The sequence below is a fragment of the Triturus cristatus genome, chromosome 4_1, assembly GCF_964204655.1.
Source record: "Triturus cristatus chromosome 4_1, aTriCri1.1, whole genome shotgun sequence".
NCBI lineage: Eukaryota > Metazoa > Chordata > Amphibia > Caudata > Salamandridae > Triturus > Triturus cristatus.
Window position 1 is genome coordinate 455495209 of NC_140585.1, and position 18801 is coordinate 455514009.

Sequence of the window (18801 nt, forward strand, 5' to 3'; positions counted from 1 at the left end):
ACAGAGACACTACACGAGCGGCAATGACACCAGGGCTGTTTTTATAGCCCATGGCTAATCTATTAAAATGTTTTTATTTGCCGCCTGAAGTAAACACTGCCTACTGACTACTACGAGAGGACAGGTTATGGCTCTAAAAGCCATTGGAAATGTCAAATGTGGTCTTAAACCGTTTTCTCACAAGACTATCGACGAGAGCAGAACTGTGGGTATTCTGTACTGCGCATGTCCGGCAATGAGAGTTTAAATGCCGGTAATCTAAAACTAGGCGGTACGACCCATCAGGCTTCGTCACAGTGAATAAAGGATTATTCATTGGTGACACACATGTTTAAATAACACCTTGATATTCCAATTGTTCAAGGATTGCCACGACATTCGGTCTTGCTTCGCGACGCATGGGATATTGGGGTTGTGGCTGGAGCATAGACCGCAACGGAATCTCATGGCTAGGGGACAATTTATCCCAGCCTACCTGAGTATGATACAAAGCCGGTGCTAGCACCACAGCCCACTCCTCAGCGAACTTCTTAGCTTGGTCCTTTGGCACTGTGTGCGCAAAGGACGGGAGGATCACCTCCTCCCCTCTAGGAGCATCTAAAATGAAAGCCGGGGGCCAGTCTGCCTCTGCCAATAGAATATCGTACGAAGAGGTCAGATTATCCCAAAAAATCCCCTGAATTGTACGTTGTATGTCACCTTCAATTAAGAGGACTATATTATATAGTCTGTCAGGGGGAGGAACTCTAGTGTCAGCAGTTTCTACAGTAATGAACGTGTCAGTTGCTGTCATCTCCAGATATGGATGGAGTGCTTGTCGCACTACTGTAACTTCCGCCGCGCTGTTGGGCAGCGTTAGTGCCCATGTCAGGTTCCGAAGCTGCGTCCGCACTCTCTGTGGCATACCTCACTGTTAGCGCAGCAACCTTCTTCTTTTGAAACGGGGGTCGTTGACATGCAGACTCGTCCTGCTTGCCCTTACCGTCAGTCTGACGGGTTGTCACGTCCTTGTTGGGCACCCCGTCCTTTCCCACGGTCTCCGCTACCGGACTGTGAAGCCGATGTTTTCTGTGAAGAACGAGGAGAACGTTGTTCAGAAACCTGAAATCTATCAGGTGACTTAATACTAGAGCGATCGCGCAGATCATATGTGCGTTCACTAGTCGACTGTACGGGTGAGGCAGGACGAGACCCCTGTTTCTGTTGCTGCTTCCCCTGTTTCTTTGTCCTTTGTTTTGGAAAATGTGGGCGTTCGTCTTTACCAGACGAGCTCACCTTAGTTTGCTGTACTAAATCAGGAATTATTACAGTTGGTTTAACACCTAAGGCACTGCGGCCAATGGTTCTATAGGCTTCCGCAATAATCTTAGCGAACTCCTTAGGCCTGTCGAGTTCGTCCAAGCGGTCCAATTTATTAGCCACTTGGAACTGCATAGCATCACCTTTGAGGTTGCCCATTACCATGGAAGCAACCACATTGAACACCCCGACAAGCCGCATTCCTAATTCTACAGCAGCCTCCGCACCGTGATTATCTTGAACACGTTTAATGACGGAGGGAAGCACAGACATACCCGAAGCACTTCGAGTATGTCGCGGCAAAGACCTTGCCCCAGTTGTCACAATCGGCCATATCTGGGACTAAGTCTTTCGGCAAACCAGTGGTGAGTATCCTGTGTTTCTCCACAGGAGTAGTATGCGGAAAAACCGCTTCCAGTTGGTCAAATTTCTCAGCAAGCCAATAAGGTAAGTCATCCTTATTTTGGGGGCGCTTGCCCATTACCAAATTCACCATAACAGGACTAATAACCACTGCGTGGTGTTCAGCTGGTTGTCCCGCAACAGTAGGTGCCCCCACCTGCACGTTGCGTGACACGTACTGCACTAAAGCCCTATGCACTATAATAAGGGCTGTGTGAAGTACACGCAACTCAGCCACCGCTACCGTCAGATAGCGGGGATGAGGCGTAAATCCAGCCAGCACCGGCCATGTGGCCCCTGGAATTGACAAAGGGCCCATTCTAGCCGGTGTAATCGCATGGGGAAGGGCGCCATTAAACCAAATGCTATGCTGCCAGGCAGAAATAGGAATTTCTTGTGTCCTATATGGCGTATAGGTTGCAGGTAGCTGCGTGGGAGTATAGGAGTGAAATGTATTATCGTCTGCATTCACCGCCGGCAAAGTCACCCAAGAGTAAAACAACTCATAAGGAAATTACTCATCAGCGCTCACCACAAAAATAACAGCCATCCCATCGTCCGGCACCCCATACGTCGTCAAATGACGTCGCAGAGGTGTACGGCTATGTGCAGCAATTTCAACCGCCATAAGGACATACAAAAGATCAACAACGGGTTTAATCAGTAGCACTAGGGTTCAGATATAGAAGAAACCTTTTCAAGCTTGAAAGAACCTATTAGTCGAGTAACAGGTAGGTCTAAATCCGTCAATCCCGTTATCCGGAAACAAGAGTGAGGGTATTACAAGCACTACTAAGGCGTTTCAAATCAATAGACCAAACGTTAGGTGCGCCATGTTGCAGGGATTCTGCTCATGCACAGAACTATGCGCAGGAAACCAGGACCTCAGTGAATTGTGGTGTACCAAAAACTCACCTCAGAACCCAGAACCCCTATCCGACCAGCATCAGTGTTCCATTCGTTATCCGTATTTATCTCGGCGGTCCCAATGTATAGACAACCCAGAACAAGCGACTTAGTGTATTCTCAGGAATGGTGGGAATCAGAAATAAATGTTCATTACTATTCTCATATCAGTCCACAACAAGAGTAAACAGAGACATGGTAAAGTTTAAAGAGTTTATTTATAAACCTCGTGTCCTAAGATGCAGTACTTTGGCTAACATAAGCAGACAAATCAAAACCATCAGCATAGTTACAATACCATAGAAAATGAAAGGAGAAATCATAATAGAATGACAGTGGAATACAGCCACCTTCCTTTCGCTAGTAAACTAATATTATTATTAGACTAATAGAAGGTCTCTAGGCTTGAATGGGGAACCCCATACCGTAAAGATCAGCTTAGTGGAATCACATCACAGGATTAGGTATACTCTGCTCCTGGAAAAGCTCTTCTTCCGAATGCCTGAATCTAGCAAGCAGCCTGCAATATTAAAAGCGCTTGACTCTGAGGTATTTGCAGCTGTGTGCGTGTTATGGCTAAATAGTGGGCCGATCAACCTGAACCCAAAAACATGCACCATCTAGCGACCCAGACTGTTTCTTTACACAATGTTCAGACCAAGGTCGCAGCTCACGCCTAGGGATGTGAACAACAGACAGTTCTCATGTGAAGAAAAGGCGAGCAAGCCTTTCTCAAATAATAACATGTAACTGCAGTGTCGGGTGCAAAAGCAGCAAAAGTGGCAAGATGGCTTTCTAACATCTAACGCGGTTATGCTAACTTAGCAATGTACGTATATAAATTGCAGCCCTCACTACAAAGCTAACCGTGGCGTGCAATGGATGCAATTTAAAACCGACCCAGTACGATGCACGCGTCAGGCAGCCTGTGCGAGCCGGAGTGTCCGGCTCGCAAAAGCTCCCGGAGTCGGACTTCGGGGGTCCGCGGCGAACCCCCTGACACCCGCAGCCCTACGACTTGAACACAGGGGGAGACCGATGGGTCTCCCCAACACAGGCATGTATGGTGCGGATGGCACCGATTCGTACCCACTGTAGGGGGGCGCACTTGTTCAAGACGTACCCATTCAGTCAATGGGAGCGCATGTACGCGTCGTACAACTGGTTCCCATTTACTTCTATGGGAGTCCGACCAAACCGAGTCCGACAGCATACGTGCACATCGTACTCGCTCGGTCGGACTGTAGGGGTCCGGCTCGGTCAGAAAACACTCCGGATCCAACTCGGTCGGAGTGCTTTCCGACCCGGATTGGAATCTGCCCCTTTATGGCATTGTTCACCGTCGATTCCACACTAATCAATCCTCTGTCATATATTTCTTCTCTTCCCTTATAATCACTTCTTTACTTTTGTTTTACCCACCTGTTTCCTCGCCATTCTTTTGTCTTATCCTTTCTTTTCTTTTATTCGTATTCCTCTTTTCTATTGTCACACTCTCCTCTAATCAGCCTCCATCTCTCATTACCTTACTGCAAACAAATCCATAATGGTGTCAGGACAATTCCAAAATGGAGAAAGTCTACAGCCACATTAAAGTTGGGCCCTGATAGCTGAGGAGGAGTAGGGGAGTGTGCTATGGAAATGACTAGTGTCACCCCACATCGATGTAGAAAATATCAATGTTAAAATTAGAGAGTAAAAAATACAGACTGCAAAAACATTGACTCCTATACTTAACTCCTTCGATGTGTCGGACGGCCAGGGGCCATCCGACGCACCAGTGCTCATGTGCGTCTGATTACATGGCATAGGGAATCCCTCTCTGGCCAACAACAGAGGGTTTCCCTTTCATCCCCAACAGCCTTGGGAGCTCCCAAGGCTGTAGCTTTGGTTTCCCTGAAATGACGATCAGAGTGCACGTCGCGCTGATGTAATTTCAGTGAAACCAAAACTGAAATGAGCCGAGAGGCTCATTTCAGTTTTTCTTTCTACGTGGTAAGGGGGCTATCTCAGCCCCCTGAGCACGTAGAAAGTCAGGAGAGGTATAGTTGGAAATGGGCGACTTTCCCCTGTCCAATAGTATCCCTCCATAGTGGATCCCTGCTTTGAGAGTGCCCCAGCAGTGCGATCCCCAAGCAGGGATCAACCTACTAGCTACCAGGGAGGGGAGAGCGGCCCCTTTGCTCCCCCTAAATGGGTACATTCAGTCTTGCTGCCCCCCCCCCCGGGGGACAGAAGCCACCAATCTGTCCCCAGGGGGGCAGAAAGCCCACTAGATACCAGGGATTTTTTTTGGCAATTTGAATTAGGGGTGGGGACTGCCCAAAACAGGCATGCCAATGCCCCCACCCATTGCAAAGATTACAGTCTTTCTGTCAGGTTTTGTTTCCTTATCGAGTTTAGGGGTGGGGGCTGCCCAAGATGGGCATGCCAATACCTCCACCCCCCACAAAATACCAGTTTTTCTGCCCCAAGGAAGGCAGAGAGCCTACTAGATACCAGGGATTTTCTTTTCACTGCAATTAGGGGTGGGGGCTGCCCAAGAGGGGCATGTCAATGCCCCCACCCACCCCCGCCAAATTACAGTCTTTCTACCCCCAATCTGCGTCCCTGGGGGGTAGAAAGCCCACTAGATGCCAGGGACTGTTTTTCATTGAATTTAGGGGTGAGGGCTGCCCAAAATGGGCATGACAATGTCCCCCCAAAAAATCCCTCAGTCTTTCTGCCCCCCGAGAGGGGCAGAAAGCCCACTAGAAGCTAGGGATTTTCTTGTTTTATTTATACAAAGGGGCGCTTGGCTGGCGGTGTGTGTGGATGGCGCTTGGATGGTGGTGTGCATTGATGGTGATTTGCTGGTGGTGTTTGTGGATGGTTGTGTGCATGTACTGACTCTGGGCTGGTGGTGTGGCTTGCATGGATCCCCCAGAGTTTCTTATCCAGAATCCCCCGCAAACCTCAAATTTACTCACAAAGTCACATTTTCCTCACATTTCTGTGTGGGTAAGTCGTAGGATCAATGTGCAGGCACAACTGTCCTACTACCCAGCATTCCCCTTGGTCTCCCAAGAAAAACGATACCTCACTTGTGTGGATGCCCAAAGTAGCGTCAGCCGAAAAACGTATAAACCAACTGCCCTTTTAGAACCACTTTGGGCCCCCCTCAATTTCTACACGCTTTTGGCCCTTCAATGTCATAAGCACTTTGCCCATCCACAAAAGTAAGGTATCATTTTTATCAGAAGACTGAGGGGAATGCTGGGTAGTAGGACATTTTTGCTGTGCAGTGATCCCACAACTTTCCCACACAAATAGTAGAGGAAAATTTGACTCTTTTGCTAAATTTGAGGTTTGCAGTGAATTTTTTGATGGAAAATGTTCGGGGATCAACGCAGGCCACACCTCCCTGAATTCCTACGGGTAACTAGTTTTCAGACATGTCTGGGTTTTTAGGTTCCCCTAGATGTCTGCAAACCTGGGACCAAAAACATAAGTGCCCACCTATCTATCACAAAACTACCTCGTTTTTCAAGGTCATCTGCGCTTTTGGTCCCGGGCTCAGCGGCTATCTAAGGAAGCCTACCAAACGCAAACATTTCTGAAAACTAGACACCCGGGGGAGTCCAGGGAAGTATGGCTTGCATGGACCCACCAACATTTTCCTACCCAGAATCCCCTGCAAACCTCAAACTTAGCAGAAAATAATAACACATTTCTATGTGGGATAGTTGTGGGATCAATTGGCTGACACAAATTTCCTACCACCCAGCGTTCCTCCAGGTCTCCCGATAAAATTGGTACCTCACTCGCTGGGGTGGGCCAAGTACCCGTGACAGGCAAAGGCCCAAACCTTATTGAGGAGACTTCAAAAGTACCTACCACAAAACGACCTGGTTTTGCCAGGGGGTCACCTGGGTTTTTGGGCCAGGGCTCGGCAGCCATCTAGGGAAACCTACAAAACCAACACATCTATGAAAACTAGACACCCAGGGGAGTCTAGGGAGGTATGGCTTGCGTGGACCCCCTAAAGTTTTCCTACCAAGAATCCCCTGCAAACCTCCAATTTAGCTGAAAAAAATCACTTTTTTCTCCAATTTCTGTGTGGGAAAGTTGTGGGATCACTGGCCTGACACAAATTTCCTACCACCCAGAGTAACCCCAGGTCTCCCGATAAAAATGGTACCTCACTTGTGTGGGTGGCCCAAGTACCCACGACAGGCAAGGGCCCAAAACATATTGAGGAAACATCAAAATTACCTATCACAAAACGTCCTGGTTTTGCAAGGGGGGATGCTTCGGTTTTAGGCCCAGGGCCCGGCGGCCATCTAGGGAAACCTACCAAACCCACACATTTCTGAAAACTAGACATCCGAGGGAGTCTAGAGAGGTATGGCTTGCGTGGACCCCCCAACATTTTCTTAACCAGAATCCCCTGCAAACCTCAAATTTAGCTGGAAAAAATCACTTTTTTTCTCAAAATTCTGTGGGGGAAAGTTGTGGGATCACTGGGCTGACACAAATTTCCTACCACCCAACATTGCCCCAGGTCTCTTGATAAAAATGGTACCTCACTCGTGTGGGTGGGTCAAAAGCCCACGACAGGCAAGGGCCCAAAATATATTGAGGAGACATGAAAATTACCTGTCACAAAACGACTTGGTTTTGCAAGGGGGGGTCATCTGGGTTTCTGGCCCCTGGCTCGGCAGCCATCTTGCGAAACTACCAAACCCACACATTTCTGAAAACTAGTCACCCGGGGGAGACCAGTGAGGTATGGCTTGCATGGATCCCCAAAAGCTTTCCTACCTGGAATCCCCTGGAGACCTACCCACACAAGTGATGTACCATTTTTATCGCAAGACTTTAAGGCACGTGGTGTGGGCGGAATTTTGTGGATCCACACAGATTCTAGAACTTCCCATCACAGAAATGTGAGGAAAATGTTGTTTTTTTTTACAAAGTTTGAGGTTTGCAAGGAATACTGGTACAGAACCTGCTGAGAGCCACTCAAGTCACTCCATCTTGGACGCCTCTGGGTGTCTAGTTTTCAAAAATGTATTGGATTGCTAGGTTTCCCTAGGTGCCTCCTGAGCTAAGGTTCAAAATACTCAGCTAGGCACTGTTGGGTCAGTATTCAATGTAAAACTCTGGTATGTCCACGATGCGTTTTGGGCCGTTTTCCTGTCGCGAGCACTAGACTTACCCACAAAAGTGAGGTACCATTTTTATCTGGGGACTTAAGGGAACTCAGAATTGCAGAGCAACTGTTATTACCTAGAGACTTTCTATGCATTTCTGCCTTCCTAATGTAAGACAATGTGTAAAAAAGAAGTCACTTTGAAAAATGTCCTACAATTCACAGGCTAGTATGGGTAACCACAATTTTCGGAGATGTGCAAATAGCTACTGTTTCTAAACTCTATATTTTGTTCCAAATTCGGAAATACATAGGTGTCTTTGATACCTATTTTTCACTCTTTATATTTTACCAAAAGAATTGCTATATACTTGGCACACAATGAAAAAACACTGCAAGACGCTGCACAGTAATTGGCTCTGTGTTGCTCGGGTTCTTGGTGAACCTACAAGTCCTAAATATCCCCACAACCAGAGGGGTCCAGTGGATGTAGCGGTATATTGCTTTCAAACATTTGTCATACTTAGAAGAAGTTACAGGTGAAAACATTGCCACAAATGGCTGTTTTTTTCAACTCATTTTCAATTTTTCTTATTTTCAACTGTTACTTTCTATTTAAAAAAAACTCAAAGGATGTACACAATTGACCCCTTGCTGAATTTAGAATTGTATCTACTTTTCAGAAATGTATAGCTTTCTGGGATTCATTATTGCTTACACAGCCATTTCTTCAACTAACTGGAAGGAGGTTGAAGGCACAAAAAGTAGCAAAAATAGGCTAAGTCCAAGTAAAATGCCAAAACTGTGTAAACAATTTTGGTTTTCTGACAAAAGTCTGCTTGTCCCTGAAAGCTGGGAAGATGATGACTTCAGCACCACAAACCGTTTTTTGATACCATTTGCAGGGGAAAAACCAGACACTTTCTTCTGCAGCACTTTTTCCCCATTTTCCCCCCCAAAAAAACGTTGCTGTATTTTGGATACTTTCTGGGTCCCCTCCAGGGCAATCCACAAACCCTGGGTACCTTTAAAATCCCTATGATGTTGGAAGAAAAGGGCGCCTAATTTGGCATGGATACCTTATGTGGTCAAAGGTTACAGGGACCTAAGCTTGAACTACCCCAAATAGCCAAAAAAAAGGCTTAGCACAGGGGGGGGGGTTGTGTGTGGGGGGGTGAGCCCTAGCAGAAAAAGGGTTAAACAGGTAAGTACAACAATATCGACTAAAAAACTATTGTTGTAAAGAATATAGATGTATAAAATATCGACTTTTATATAAATATAAAATAAAATAATATACATTAAGGGGCCGATTCCAATCCTGGAAAAAGGCTGTACAAATCGTTATATGGAGCGTTTTTCCCGTACAACTCATACCTGGTAAACTTTTCTTACAACCTAGGAAGTACGATTCGTACAGTAAGCCTCTTTCCATACAAATCGTACAAAAGACCATACAGCTAAAATAAACCAACGATTCTGATCTGGAACAGCTTGCACGCGACGTCTGTATGTATTTAAGCAGTGGTTTCCAGCCAAAAACAGCTGTAAAAGCAGAGTCCCCAGGGGTACGAGTCGTACAGGCATACACCCCAATGCGTTGTGTATGTACAGTGCGTACCCCAACATCACGTATGTACTGTGCGTACCCCCAACATCGCGTACCCCAACATCGCGAACCCCAACATTGCGTACCCCAACATCGCATACCCCAACATCGCGTATGTACGCACCGTACATACGCGATGTTGGGGTATGCGATGTTGGGGTACGCGATGTTGGGGTACGCGATGTTGGGGTACGCGATGTTGGGGGTACGCACAGTACATACGCGATGTTGGGTTACGCGATGTTGGGGTATGCGATGTTGGGGTACGCGATGTTGGGGGTACGCACAGTACATACGCGATGTTGGGGTACGCACCGTACATACACATGCACGGGGGTGTATGCCTGTACAACTCGTACCCCTGTACTACTCGCACCCCGGGAACAACTTTTCCCGGGATACAAGTCGTACAAAGTTTGCTTCGTAGCGGGTAATGGCATTCCCCGTGTACGGGACGTTTTCCGTACAAATCGTAAATCGGAAAGCCGGTCCGGATCGTACTAGTACGGTTGGACTGCATTATTACAATTTGTACGGAAAAGTGTCCGGGTCCGTCTGGTACAACTTTTTCCGATCCGATTTGAAAGGATCGGGCCGATCCGTACAAATCGGATCGGGAAAAGTTGTATTTTTCCCGTACGAATCGTACTTCACAGGTCGGACGGGACTTGTACGATTTGTATGGAAAAATTTACCGATACGAGTCGGACGGGAAAAAAAAATACAGGATCGGAATCGGCCCCTAAATATATTAGATATTAAATATAATTTTAACAAAATTAAATACATTTAATATATGTTTTAATGAAATATAACAAATAAATGTAATAAAAAAAACTAAACACACTAATAATAATTTATACATATATTTATTTTGAAACAATTGATGAACTAATATTTTTAATTTATATTAAAAGTTTAAAATAATATAAAAATATATATTAAGGATTTAAAATATAAAAAAATGAAAATCTATAATAAATTAAAACATTACACTATTAAAAAATATTTAAACTTAAATTTCAAAATACAATCAATGCAACAGTAGGGAAAATGTTGGATAGCAAAGGGGTCAAAATAACTATTCCCACTCCAGTGAGTGCAAGAGTAAGGAAGGTGTTGGATAGCAGAGGGGTAAAAATTACTGTTCCAACTCCAGTGAGTGTAATAGTAGGGAAAGTGTTGGATAGGCGAGGAGTAACAATTTATATTCCCACTCCAGTGAGTGAAACAGTAGGGAAAGTGTTGGATAGTGGAGAGGTAAAATGTACTATTCCTACTCCAGTAAGTGCAGCATTAGGGAAAGTGTTGGATAGTGGACAGACAAAAATTACTATTCACACTCAAACAGTTTAAAAAAAACAAATATATTAAAAATAAAACAAATCATACAAATAAATAAATAATATATAACAAATGAAAAATAAAACATATTATATATTTAAAAAGTAAACATATTATAATATTATTTACATATAACAAAAACCTACAAATATTATATAAAATAAAATAATAAATAAAATTTTAAAAAATATGATTGTTTTAAACTAGAAAATAGTTACAAACAAAACAAATAATCTATACATAAATATATGTATTTTATTTCCTACCCTATAACACCACACTAAAAACAAAACACTTCAACGTTTTAAATTAAATGTATTTCCACAATTAACATAATCAATAATCAATAAAAAAATTACTAACAAAAAACTAATAAACAATAGTTGACTACACACACATTAAACTGTAATATCCACAACACACACCTAAATTAAACTATAAAATAATAAAACACAAAACTTAGATTTTAAACTATTACTACTAACAACTAATAATAAAGTAATCAAAATGTATTTCATACCAACCCTTTACCCCTTTAAAAGTAAAAACAACACACAAAAAAATTAAGAATTACCCGAAATAAATATCAAATAATTAACAATTATTAACAACTATGGGCCCGATTCCGATCCGGGGTGTTTTCCTACCAAGCCGGAGTCCTGCAGTCCGACCGAGCGAGTACGATGCGGTCGTAAGCTGCCGGACTCGGATCGGTCGGACTCCCATAGAAGCCAATGGGAGCCAGTTGTACAACGCGTACATGGGCTCCAATTGGCTGAATGGGTACATCTCGCGCAAGGGCGCCCCCTACAGTGGGTACGCGTCATTGCCATCCACACCGTACATACCCTTAGGTCTCCCCCTGTGTCCGAGTCGTTAGGCTGCGGGTGAAAGGGGGAATCGACGCGGATCCCCAAGGGCAACCACCCGGATGTTTTGTGGGCCGGACACTACGGCTCGCACAGGCTGTCTGACACATGCATCATACTGGCTCGGTCATTAATCGCATCCATTGCATGCCACGGTTAGCTTACGACCGAGACGTATGGAGCGGTTCGGACCCGGAAAGGACTCGCTCGGTGAATTTCACGTAGCTCGCATCTTACTTGCTCGCTCGTACAGCTGTACGAGTCGGGCGGAAAACAGTTTTTCTAGCCAGATCGCGTTCTGTGCCCTTCCGACCCGGATTGGAATCTGCCCCTATATATTAATGAATGAACCATAAATGACTTCCCACCCTTTACTCTTATAAACCCCACAACACATACCTCAAATAATTAATGACACAATTACCATAATTAATTACCAATTAATTATTTAAAATTAATTAACAACCATTTATTACTTCATAAATTAAAAATAAATTACTTCCCACCCTTCACACCTACACACACCACAACACACACCTAAAATGTATTACACTATTATCATAATTAAATAGCAATTAATTAATTCAAATTAATTACTAACCAACTATTATTTAATTAACAAAAAATTACTTTACACATTTAAAACTAAAGAATCTCAAATAAACAAATCTGAATAAATAAAAAATAATCAATTAATTCAATATAATTAAGTTACTTCCCAGCCTATTCCCTTATAAACCCACAACCTGCTACGGAACTCAAATGCAAATTTCAAATTAAAAAAATTAATAAATACTAAAAATTGAACACATGTACTAAAAATACAAACTATTCTTATACAAAAAAACATACATCACATTCATATAAAATGTATACTAAAATACATAACATTAATTTAAAAACAATAATTTTAACGACTAGGTTTTTGCAAACAATATTAAACACTTAGATATTTTTTAAATCAGTATTACTTACCTTAAGTTAATATTCTTGACTACGATATTCTTGCTGTCTATGTTTATGAACCATGATATTTTTTACTCGATATTTGTGCAACTCAATATTTTTTATCCGGTATTCTGTCTCAGCACCCTCCCACATATAACACTAAAATCCAATTTGAAACCTGCCCTGGACTCACAACAAAAAAATCAGGGAGAAGTCTGGTAAGACAAAGCAGGGTCCTTCAGCAGACAGAGAAGGGTACATAAGAATCGTGATATGATTCCTGTTTGATCCCTTTCTAGGGCACAACATGTTTACATATGCCTCAGTACATTATCTTATCAGTTTAGGACCAAAGGAGTAGGAGCAACACAATAATTAGGCCCACAGGAATTATGCAATGGGTGGAGGACCAAATATCCAGCAGGGGGGATTAAGTTATGTAGCATAATGTGTAGTAGTACTATTTTATTAATTTGTCATTTTATTACACATTTACACTGTCTGGAAAATAGTTCCATCTCAATTATACCAGTTCAAAACACACCTACAGCAATAAGCACCTAAAAGGTGACAAGTAAACCTTTGAGAAGGGCCTTCAACTGTGTGTCAATAGGTTACCTTGTTTTTAGTAACTTTCCATCCGTTTAATATGGCTTCTTGTTAAAATCTGCAAATTATGCAGCAGATGATGGATTTGATAGCAAATGTGAAAAATGTGTAATTACCCATAAAACTCTGTGCCTGCAGAATCACATAATTCCAGTGGCACTGACAATAATTCATTAATTTCTATTCATGTGACCAAATGAGAGAATTTGTTGGGAGAGAATATATGCACAGTCATTGGTGCCCCAGCATGAGGTGTATGTTCTTTAAGTGCCTTTTAATTATTTTAGCGAACTACGCCTTCTACGAGCACGTTGGGAGATTGAGAGTAGGCAGGACAGTGGCAGCACATGTTGCCAGTGCTGCCGTGGAATTGTTAACACTGCTTTTTTGTATTATATTCACTTGCACTGCTCCTTCCCATTCTTTACTTGTGTTGTATTACTAAAACATGACAAGTTTTTTTCATTTAAGAAGAGTCAAATCTTTGCCATTATCAATGTGTTTTTTTTTTTTGCTTTAATATAATGCCATAAGCAGGGCCACTGAAAGTTTGAGACTCTGTGGCGGCAGCATATCCCAGATAATTATACATTTACCACATTTGTCACATAATCCATTATCTGATGCATAATTTGCGGTTTTAACAAAACAAAATATTGTTTCTAGCTCAAACTGTTCAAAGGTTATTACAAACACACAGCAGCATGTGTTGCTACATTGTGGAAGGCCCTTTGCAAAGGTGACTGGTCACCTTTTAGTTGCCTATTGCAGCATTTTAGTGTAAAAAGTGATACTAACGAGGAGTAGCATTGGACAAGACAGTGTAAATGTTTAAAAGTAATGAATATTGTCACAAAATGTATCACATTACGCCAAGTAATTTGCTTTTTTACACATAATTTAGTCAACCCTGCCATATAATATGGTTTTCTCCAGCCCCATAATTCCCATAACCCTGGCCATAAGTGAGGAATAACGTCACAGCAGAAAGAAAACATTACAAACCAGTGCTGAGATACACATCCCGATTGCTCATTTTCACTTACTTTTCTTGCAATGGCAAAATCCTTCACACTATTGCTGCAATTAAACTGTATTCATCTCTTAATAACTGTGTGACTGGAGCTTGTCGTCTCCATATGGTGGGGGTGTCTCAGGTACTCCTGCTTACATGTGCACAGTAATAGCTGCCATCCCATTGGCCTCATCCCTCTGCCCAGGCACTTAAAGAATCCCAAGGAATTTTGAACTTAGGTAAAAAGTTGCACAATTAGGCTTTGATTTCCAGTCCCGTGTGTTTTTTTGGTTAGGAAAAAGAACCGAAGATGGTTTTCTGTTTGGGCAAAGGCCTTGGGTGGGCCAAGTGCTGTCTGGGATGGCCTGGCCCACCCTCCAGAACTGGGCCTGTGGGTGAGACTGCTTGTAGTCATTGCTGAGGTGGGAAGTGAAACAAACCGAAACCGGCCAGTGCTTTAAGAACACCATGACTGGCTGTCCCGGGTGGAGATATTGACATCCTCAGCTCGGAGCCCTACTGCTTCTGTCTGCCATTCCCAGGCAGGCCTGAACTGTGTCTTCTTTGGGTGGGCGCCCACTGGGCGGGCCTTCAAATGAGCCGTCGTCAGCTCGGAAGCGAAGAGGATACACGTTTTATCAGCTTTTCCTAGTATTAAGCAACACCGGTGACGCCGCGTGTAGACTACGAGTTAACGGGTGTTTTGTCCGTATAGGGCACTCTCCATATAGTGAGCATCTACCTATGCAGCTCCCACCTCCCTATCCCACCCCCACACGAAACCCCAGTATCAAGGACTGGAGCTGGGTGGCTGAAAGTGTCGGTGGAGAGCAGAAGCGGCGCGCCCCATCAAACCGGAACAGGTGAGCTGAATCTCACTATAGGATTTGGGCTTTGCTGGCCCGAGTGGAATTATCTCTTTTTTTCTTGGGGGGGGGGCGCTTACTTTGGCATGATATTAGCTCAGTTATACTGTGCTTTACAACTCATTTACCCACAAGGATGAAATCTGACAGTGCAGCCAGGGGAGTGAGTGAGGAGGAATAGGTGACATTTCTGAATGTGAAAGGAAAGTAGCAGAAAGAAACAAAAAAAATACAGATATAAAGATTAACATTTAGAAACATGCTTAAATGTGTTATTAACCCCTTCCCTGCTCATGACGGAACCACTCCGTCATGAGCCACGGGTGCCGTGTGCTCATGACGGAGTGGTTCCGTCATGCTGCGGCCGTTGGCGGCCGCTCCGCCCACGCGGCGCTAATTCCCCGCCTGTGCGGGCGATTAGCGCCGTGGGCGGACTCATGACGGAACCACTCCGTCATGAGCACAGCTCAACCGTGACTCATGACGGAGTGGTTCCGTCATGAGCACGGCGCCACCGCAGTGCCCCCAAACCCCCCCCCAGCGCAGCGGCGGAATTCCCGCCGCGGCGAAGGGGTTAAGAATGAATGTAGCATTTTTCTTTGTGCTCATCTAAGTATCACTTGCGTCATAGCAGGAGTCAGATGGGGGGGATGTGTTTCTGTAGAATATGACGGACAAATCAGAGATGCCACACCGTTCAGCTGTTCAGTAAAAAATAAACACCGTGCACTAAAAGAACACACCCATAAGCCTGTTGTAGCAGAAAATGCCACTTTCTTAGGACAGACTTGTAGCTAGACTGTGTTTCAATATATATAATGATAACTACATTAATGCATAACCCAATTGAAAACAACACCAACATATGGAATGAATGAATCAATCAATCAGGGAATTGTAAGCGCGCTACTCACCCGTGAGGGTCTCAAGACGCTGAGGGAGTTTGGGGGGGGGGGTGGGGGGGTCCGCAGATCTGTTTAGCCGAGGAGCCTGGTCTTGAGGGCCTTCCTGAAGGTGTTCAGGGAGGGGGCGTGTCTGATGTCTGCCGGTAGCTCGTTACAGGTATTGGCTGCAATGTGAGAGAAGGATCTTCCGCATGCTCTGGCTCTGTGGATGCGCGGGGTTTTGGCCAGTGCGAGGTTGGAAGATCGGAGGTCTCTTTTGGGTATGTGGAAGTTAATTCTGTCGTTGAGGTATTTGGGTCCGTTGTTGTTTAGGCATTTGTAGGCGTGAGTGAGGATCCCTCAATCAAACAACCCAAACCCCACCAGGTCATTCATGCCGCGTACACCCATCCTTCACATTAACCAATCTCTCTCTCACCCAACCCAAACCATCCTCATCAAAATCACTCCCTTTTGCCTTGCTTCATGTCCTTTAAGATCCTCTTTATTACCCCGGGGTCCGTCCCCCACCCCACCCGAGGGCTGGATGCACCTGCCCTTGACTCTTCTTCCCCCAAACTACCGCCACCCAGGAAAAACCTACAAGGTATTTTCCTGCCCCACCCTGAAGAAACACGGACTCACAGCAAAACATCTTCCCCAAGGCAGCTCATCGCACCCTGCCAACAATTACCCACATGCAACTGGCCAAAACCAGGAAACATACCCCTTTCTCGACCTCCATGAGTGAATGAGCCATTATCATAAAACCCCATGACTAGCAACATACCCCCTTGACCATCAATATGTTTCTGTTTTCTTTTGAATGCATGAACTTAGTCCATGCAAACACCACCCCGACCATATCTTTCTGAGCAATTGCAATACCGCTGCCTTCTGCTGTAGCAGTTTCAGGCCCACTGGAATCATCAGATCGTTCACCACCAGATGAGTTAGCGGTAACACTTATGACAACACCCTGTAGGATGACCACAAATCCCAAAAACAGACTGAAACTTTCCCACCACAACAGTATTCTCATGCCCCACTAGAATATTTAATGTCGACATATAGGCGGGCCTAGACTTCTGCCATACAGCTGTTAGTCAGCCAATAACAAAGTCCAACAGATAACTGAATGTCCTACAATCAGGTTGCCATTTCGTCAGCAGTAGTGCCAGGAAGTCAACCTACAAAAAGATAAAACAGCAACAACAGAAAGAAAGGCTACTAGTTATCCCCCATCCTAAACCCAGTTCCGGAAAAATCCTGGCCTGAAAATCCTATAAGCTCCCACTACCAAACCACCCAACCTCGCTACAAGACAAAGCTGCTCTGGCTGCTCCCATTTCTGACCCTATGTGTAAGGAATTGTGATCTATAGGGATTTGCATAGAACTGTGGCGACCCCAACCGATCTCAAAACCACTGCCAACCAGCCCGTGATAACGGTACAATCAGCTGCATGAAAAAAGCAACCCCAACTTCACTGTCTAGCAAAGACCTGCAAGACCCTAATGTGACACATCATACCCCCAGCACTTTACCCAGTCCTAACTCCACAGACAAATCAATACTTGTGCGCCGCGCCGGTACAAAAAAATGCCCCTAAGACAACCTTCCCCCCCACCCCCAAGCCTCCAGGAACACCAGAATCCTAAAAGATAAGTCTCTACCCCAGAATACTGTCGGCTAGATGATTACCCCCACACCATTCTCCACAAAGTGCAAGCACAACAATAATCCCTGAACTAGGGTATGCAATACACCCTCCCATGGATATACAGAACCAAGGCAATCAAAATCGCCCTCCCATCCCAGCATCCTGACAAACATAAACAGCACCTGAGCATGTCCAAAACAAAACTCTAACCCATCCAAGCAATACAACTTCCTGGAAGCTGGTGAAACCAACTAATCAACCAATCAGTAGCGGCTCTTGGTGGGAGTGCTGCCAGGCAGTGACGTGGGGCGGGGGAGGGGCAGGGGCAGGGTGGGGTGTAGTAAACACCGGAATACGGATGAATGCAGGTAAGTAGACAATTAAATCAATAAAACTAATTTCGTTGCGCACACGGTGCATCGCATTCGGGTATTGAAATAAGCCAAACAAGGAACAGGAGAGTGGACAATGATACCTGACCATTGCGAGGAAATGCCAACCAGAAAAACTGACTTACATTAAACAGAGTAAAGGGTCTTGGGTAAATAGTGACCCTGCTGATAATATCCATGTACTTGAAAAGAGAAACTGCCCGCTCCTATGCTTCTCACAGTATATGCTTGCATAACTAAGAAATGCAGACATCCCATTATCTACCTTGTCAGAATGCCAACTCCCACTCCCACGACGCAGAATTTTATAAACATCAATGTGCTCATGCTTCCAGAACCTGTTGCATGTTTTTGTGATAAATGAGACCCCAGTGGCATCACTAGCCCCCCGATACGGCAATTGAGTCTTAGACCGTTCAGAACTATCCCCACCACCCCTGTGCACCTCCTTAGCTCGTTCTGATTGGTCATCATGTTGTATTTCTTTGTCACATATTCAAGTTACCCCCCCCCCATTTGGATTTGTGATCGAAATATCCCCCCATCACCCTGCTTGAGGAAATCTGAACTGCTGTAGTAGCCCCTCAGGAATCACCCCCATATCCCACTGAAGCCAAGGAAGTCCACCCCTCTGTGCCACCTGTACATCCCCTACTGACCCCCATGGACCCATACCTTGTCGGAGTCGGTATGAAGTGTCTTGGTGTCTTGGCTGTACTCCTCAAGTCTGCACTTGACATCTGAAAAGCACCAACTGCCTCACTCCTTCCATTTAAGTGCTCCACAGCCCTTCCCCCAAAGGGAACCCCGCACACACAATGCATTCCCCTTATGCAAACCACCCCCTCAAGCTCATCACTG

At 44.6% G+C, this 18801-nt stretch overlaps 1 protein-coding gene across 2 annotated transcripts in view; it reads left to right on the top strand.

Moving 5' to 3' along the window:
• LOC146855113 (serine hydrolase BPHL-like) overlaps positions 1 to 18801 on the top strand; it is a 158956-nt gene that overhangs the window by 54266 nt on the left and 85889 nt on the right. Inside the window, exon 1 of one of the 2 annotated variants that reach the window (XM_085652615.1) lies at positions 14588 to 14998. The exons of the other annotated variant lie outside the window; for it this stretch is intronic. Coding sequence (XP_085508741.1) covers positions 14880 to 14998 — 119 coding nt within the window. The 5' untranslated portion in view covers positions 14588 to 14879. Of the gene's footprint in view, positions 1 to 14587; positions 14999 to 18801 lie in introns of those variants that run through there. 2 annotated transcript variants of the gene reach the window in all.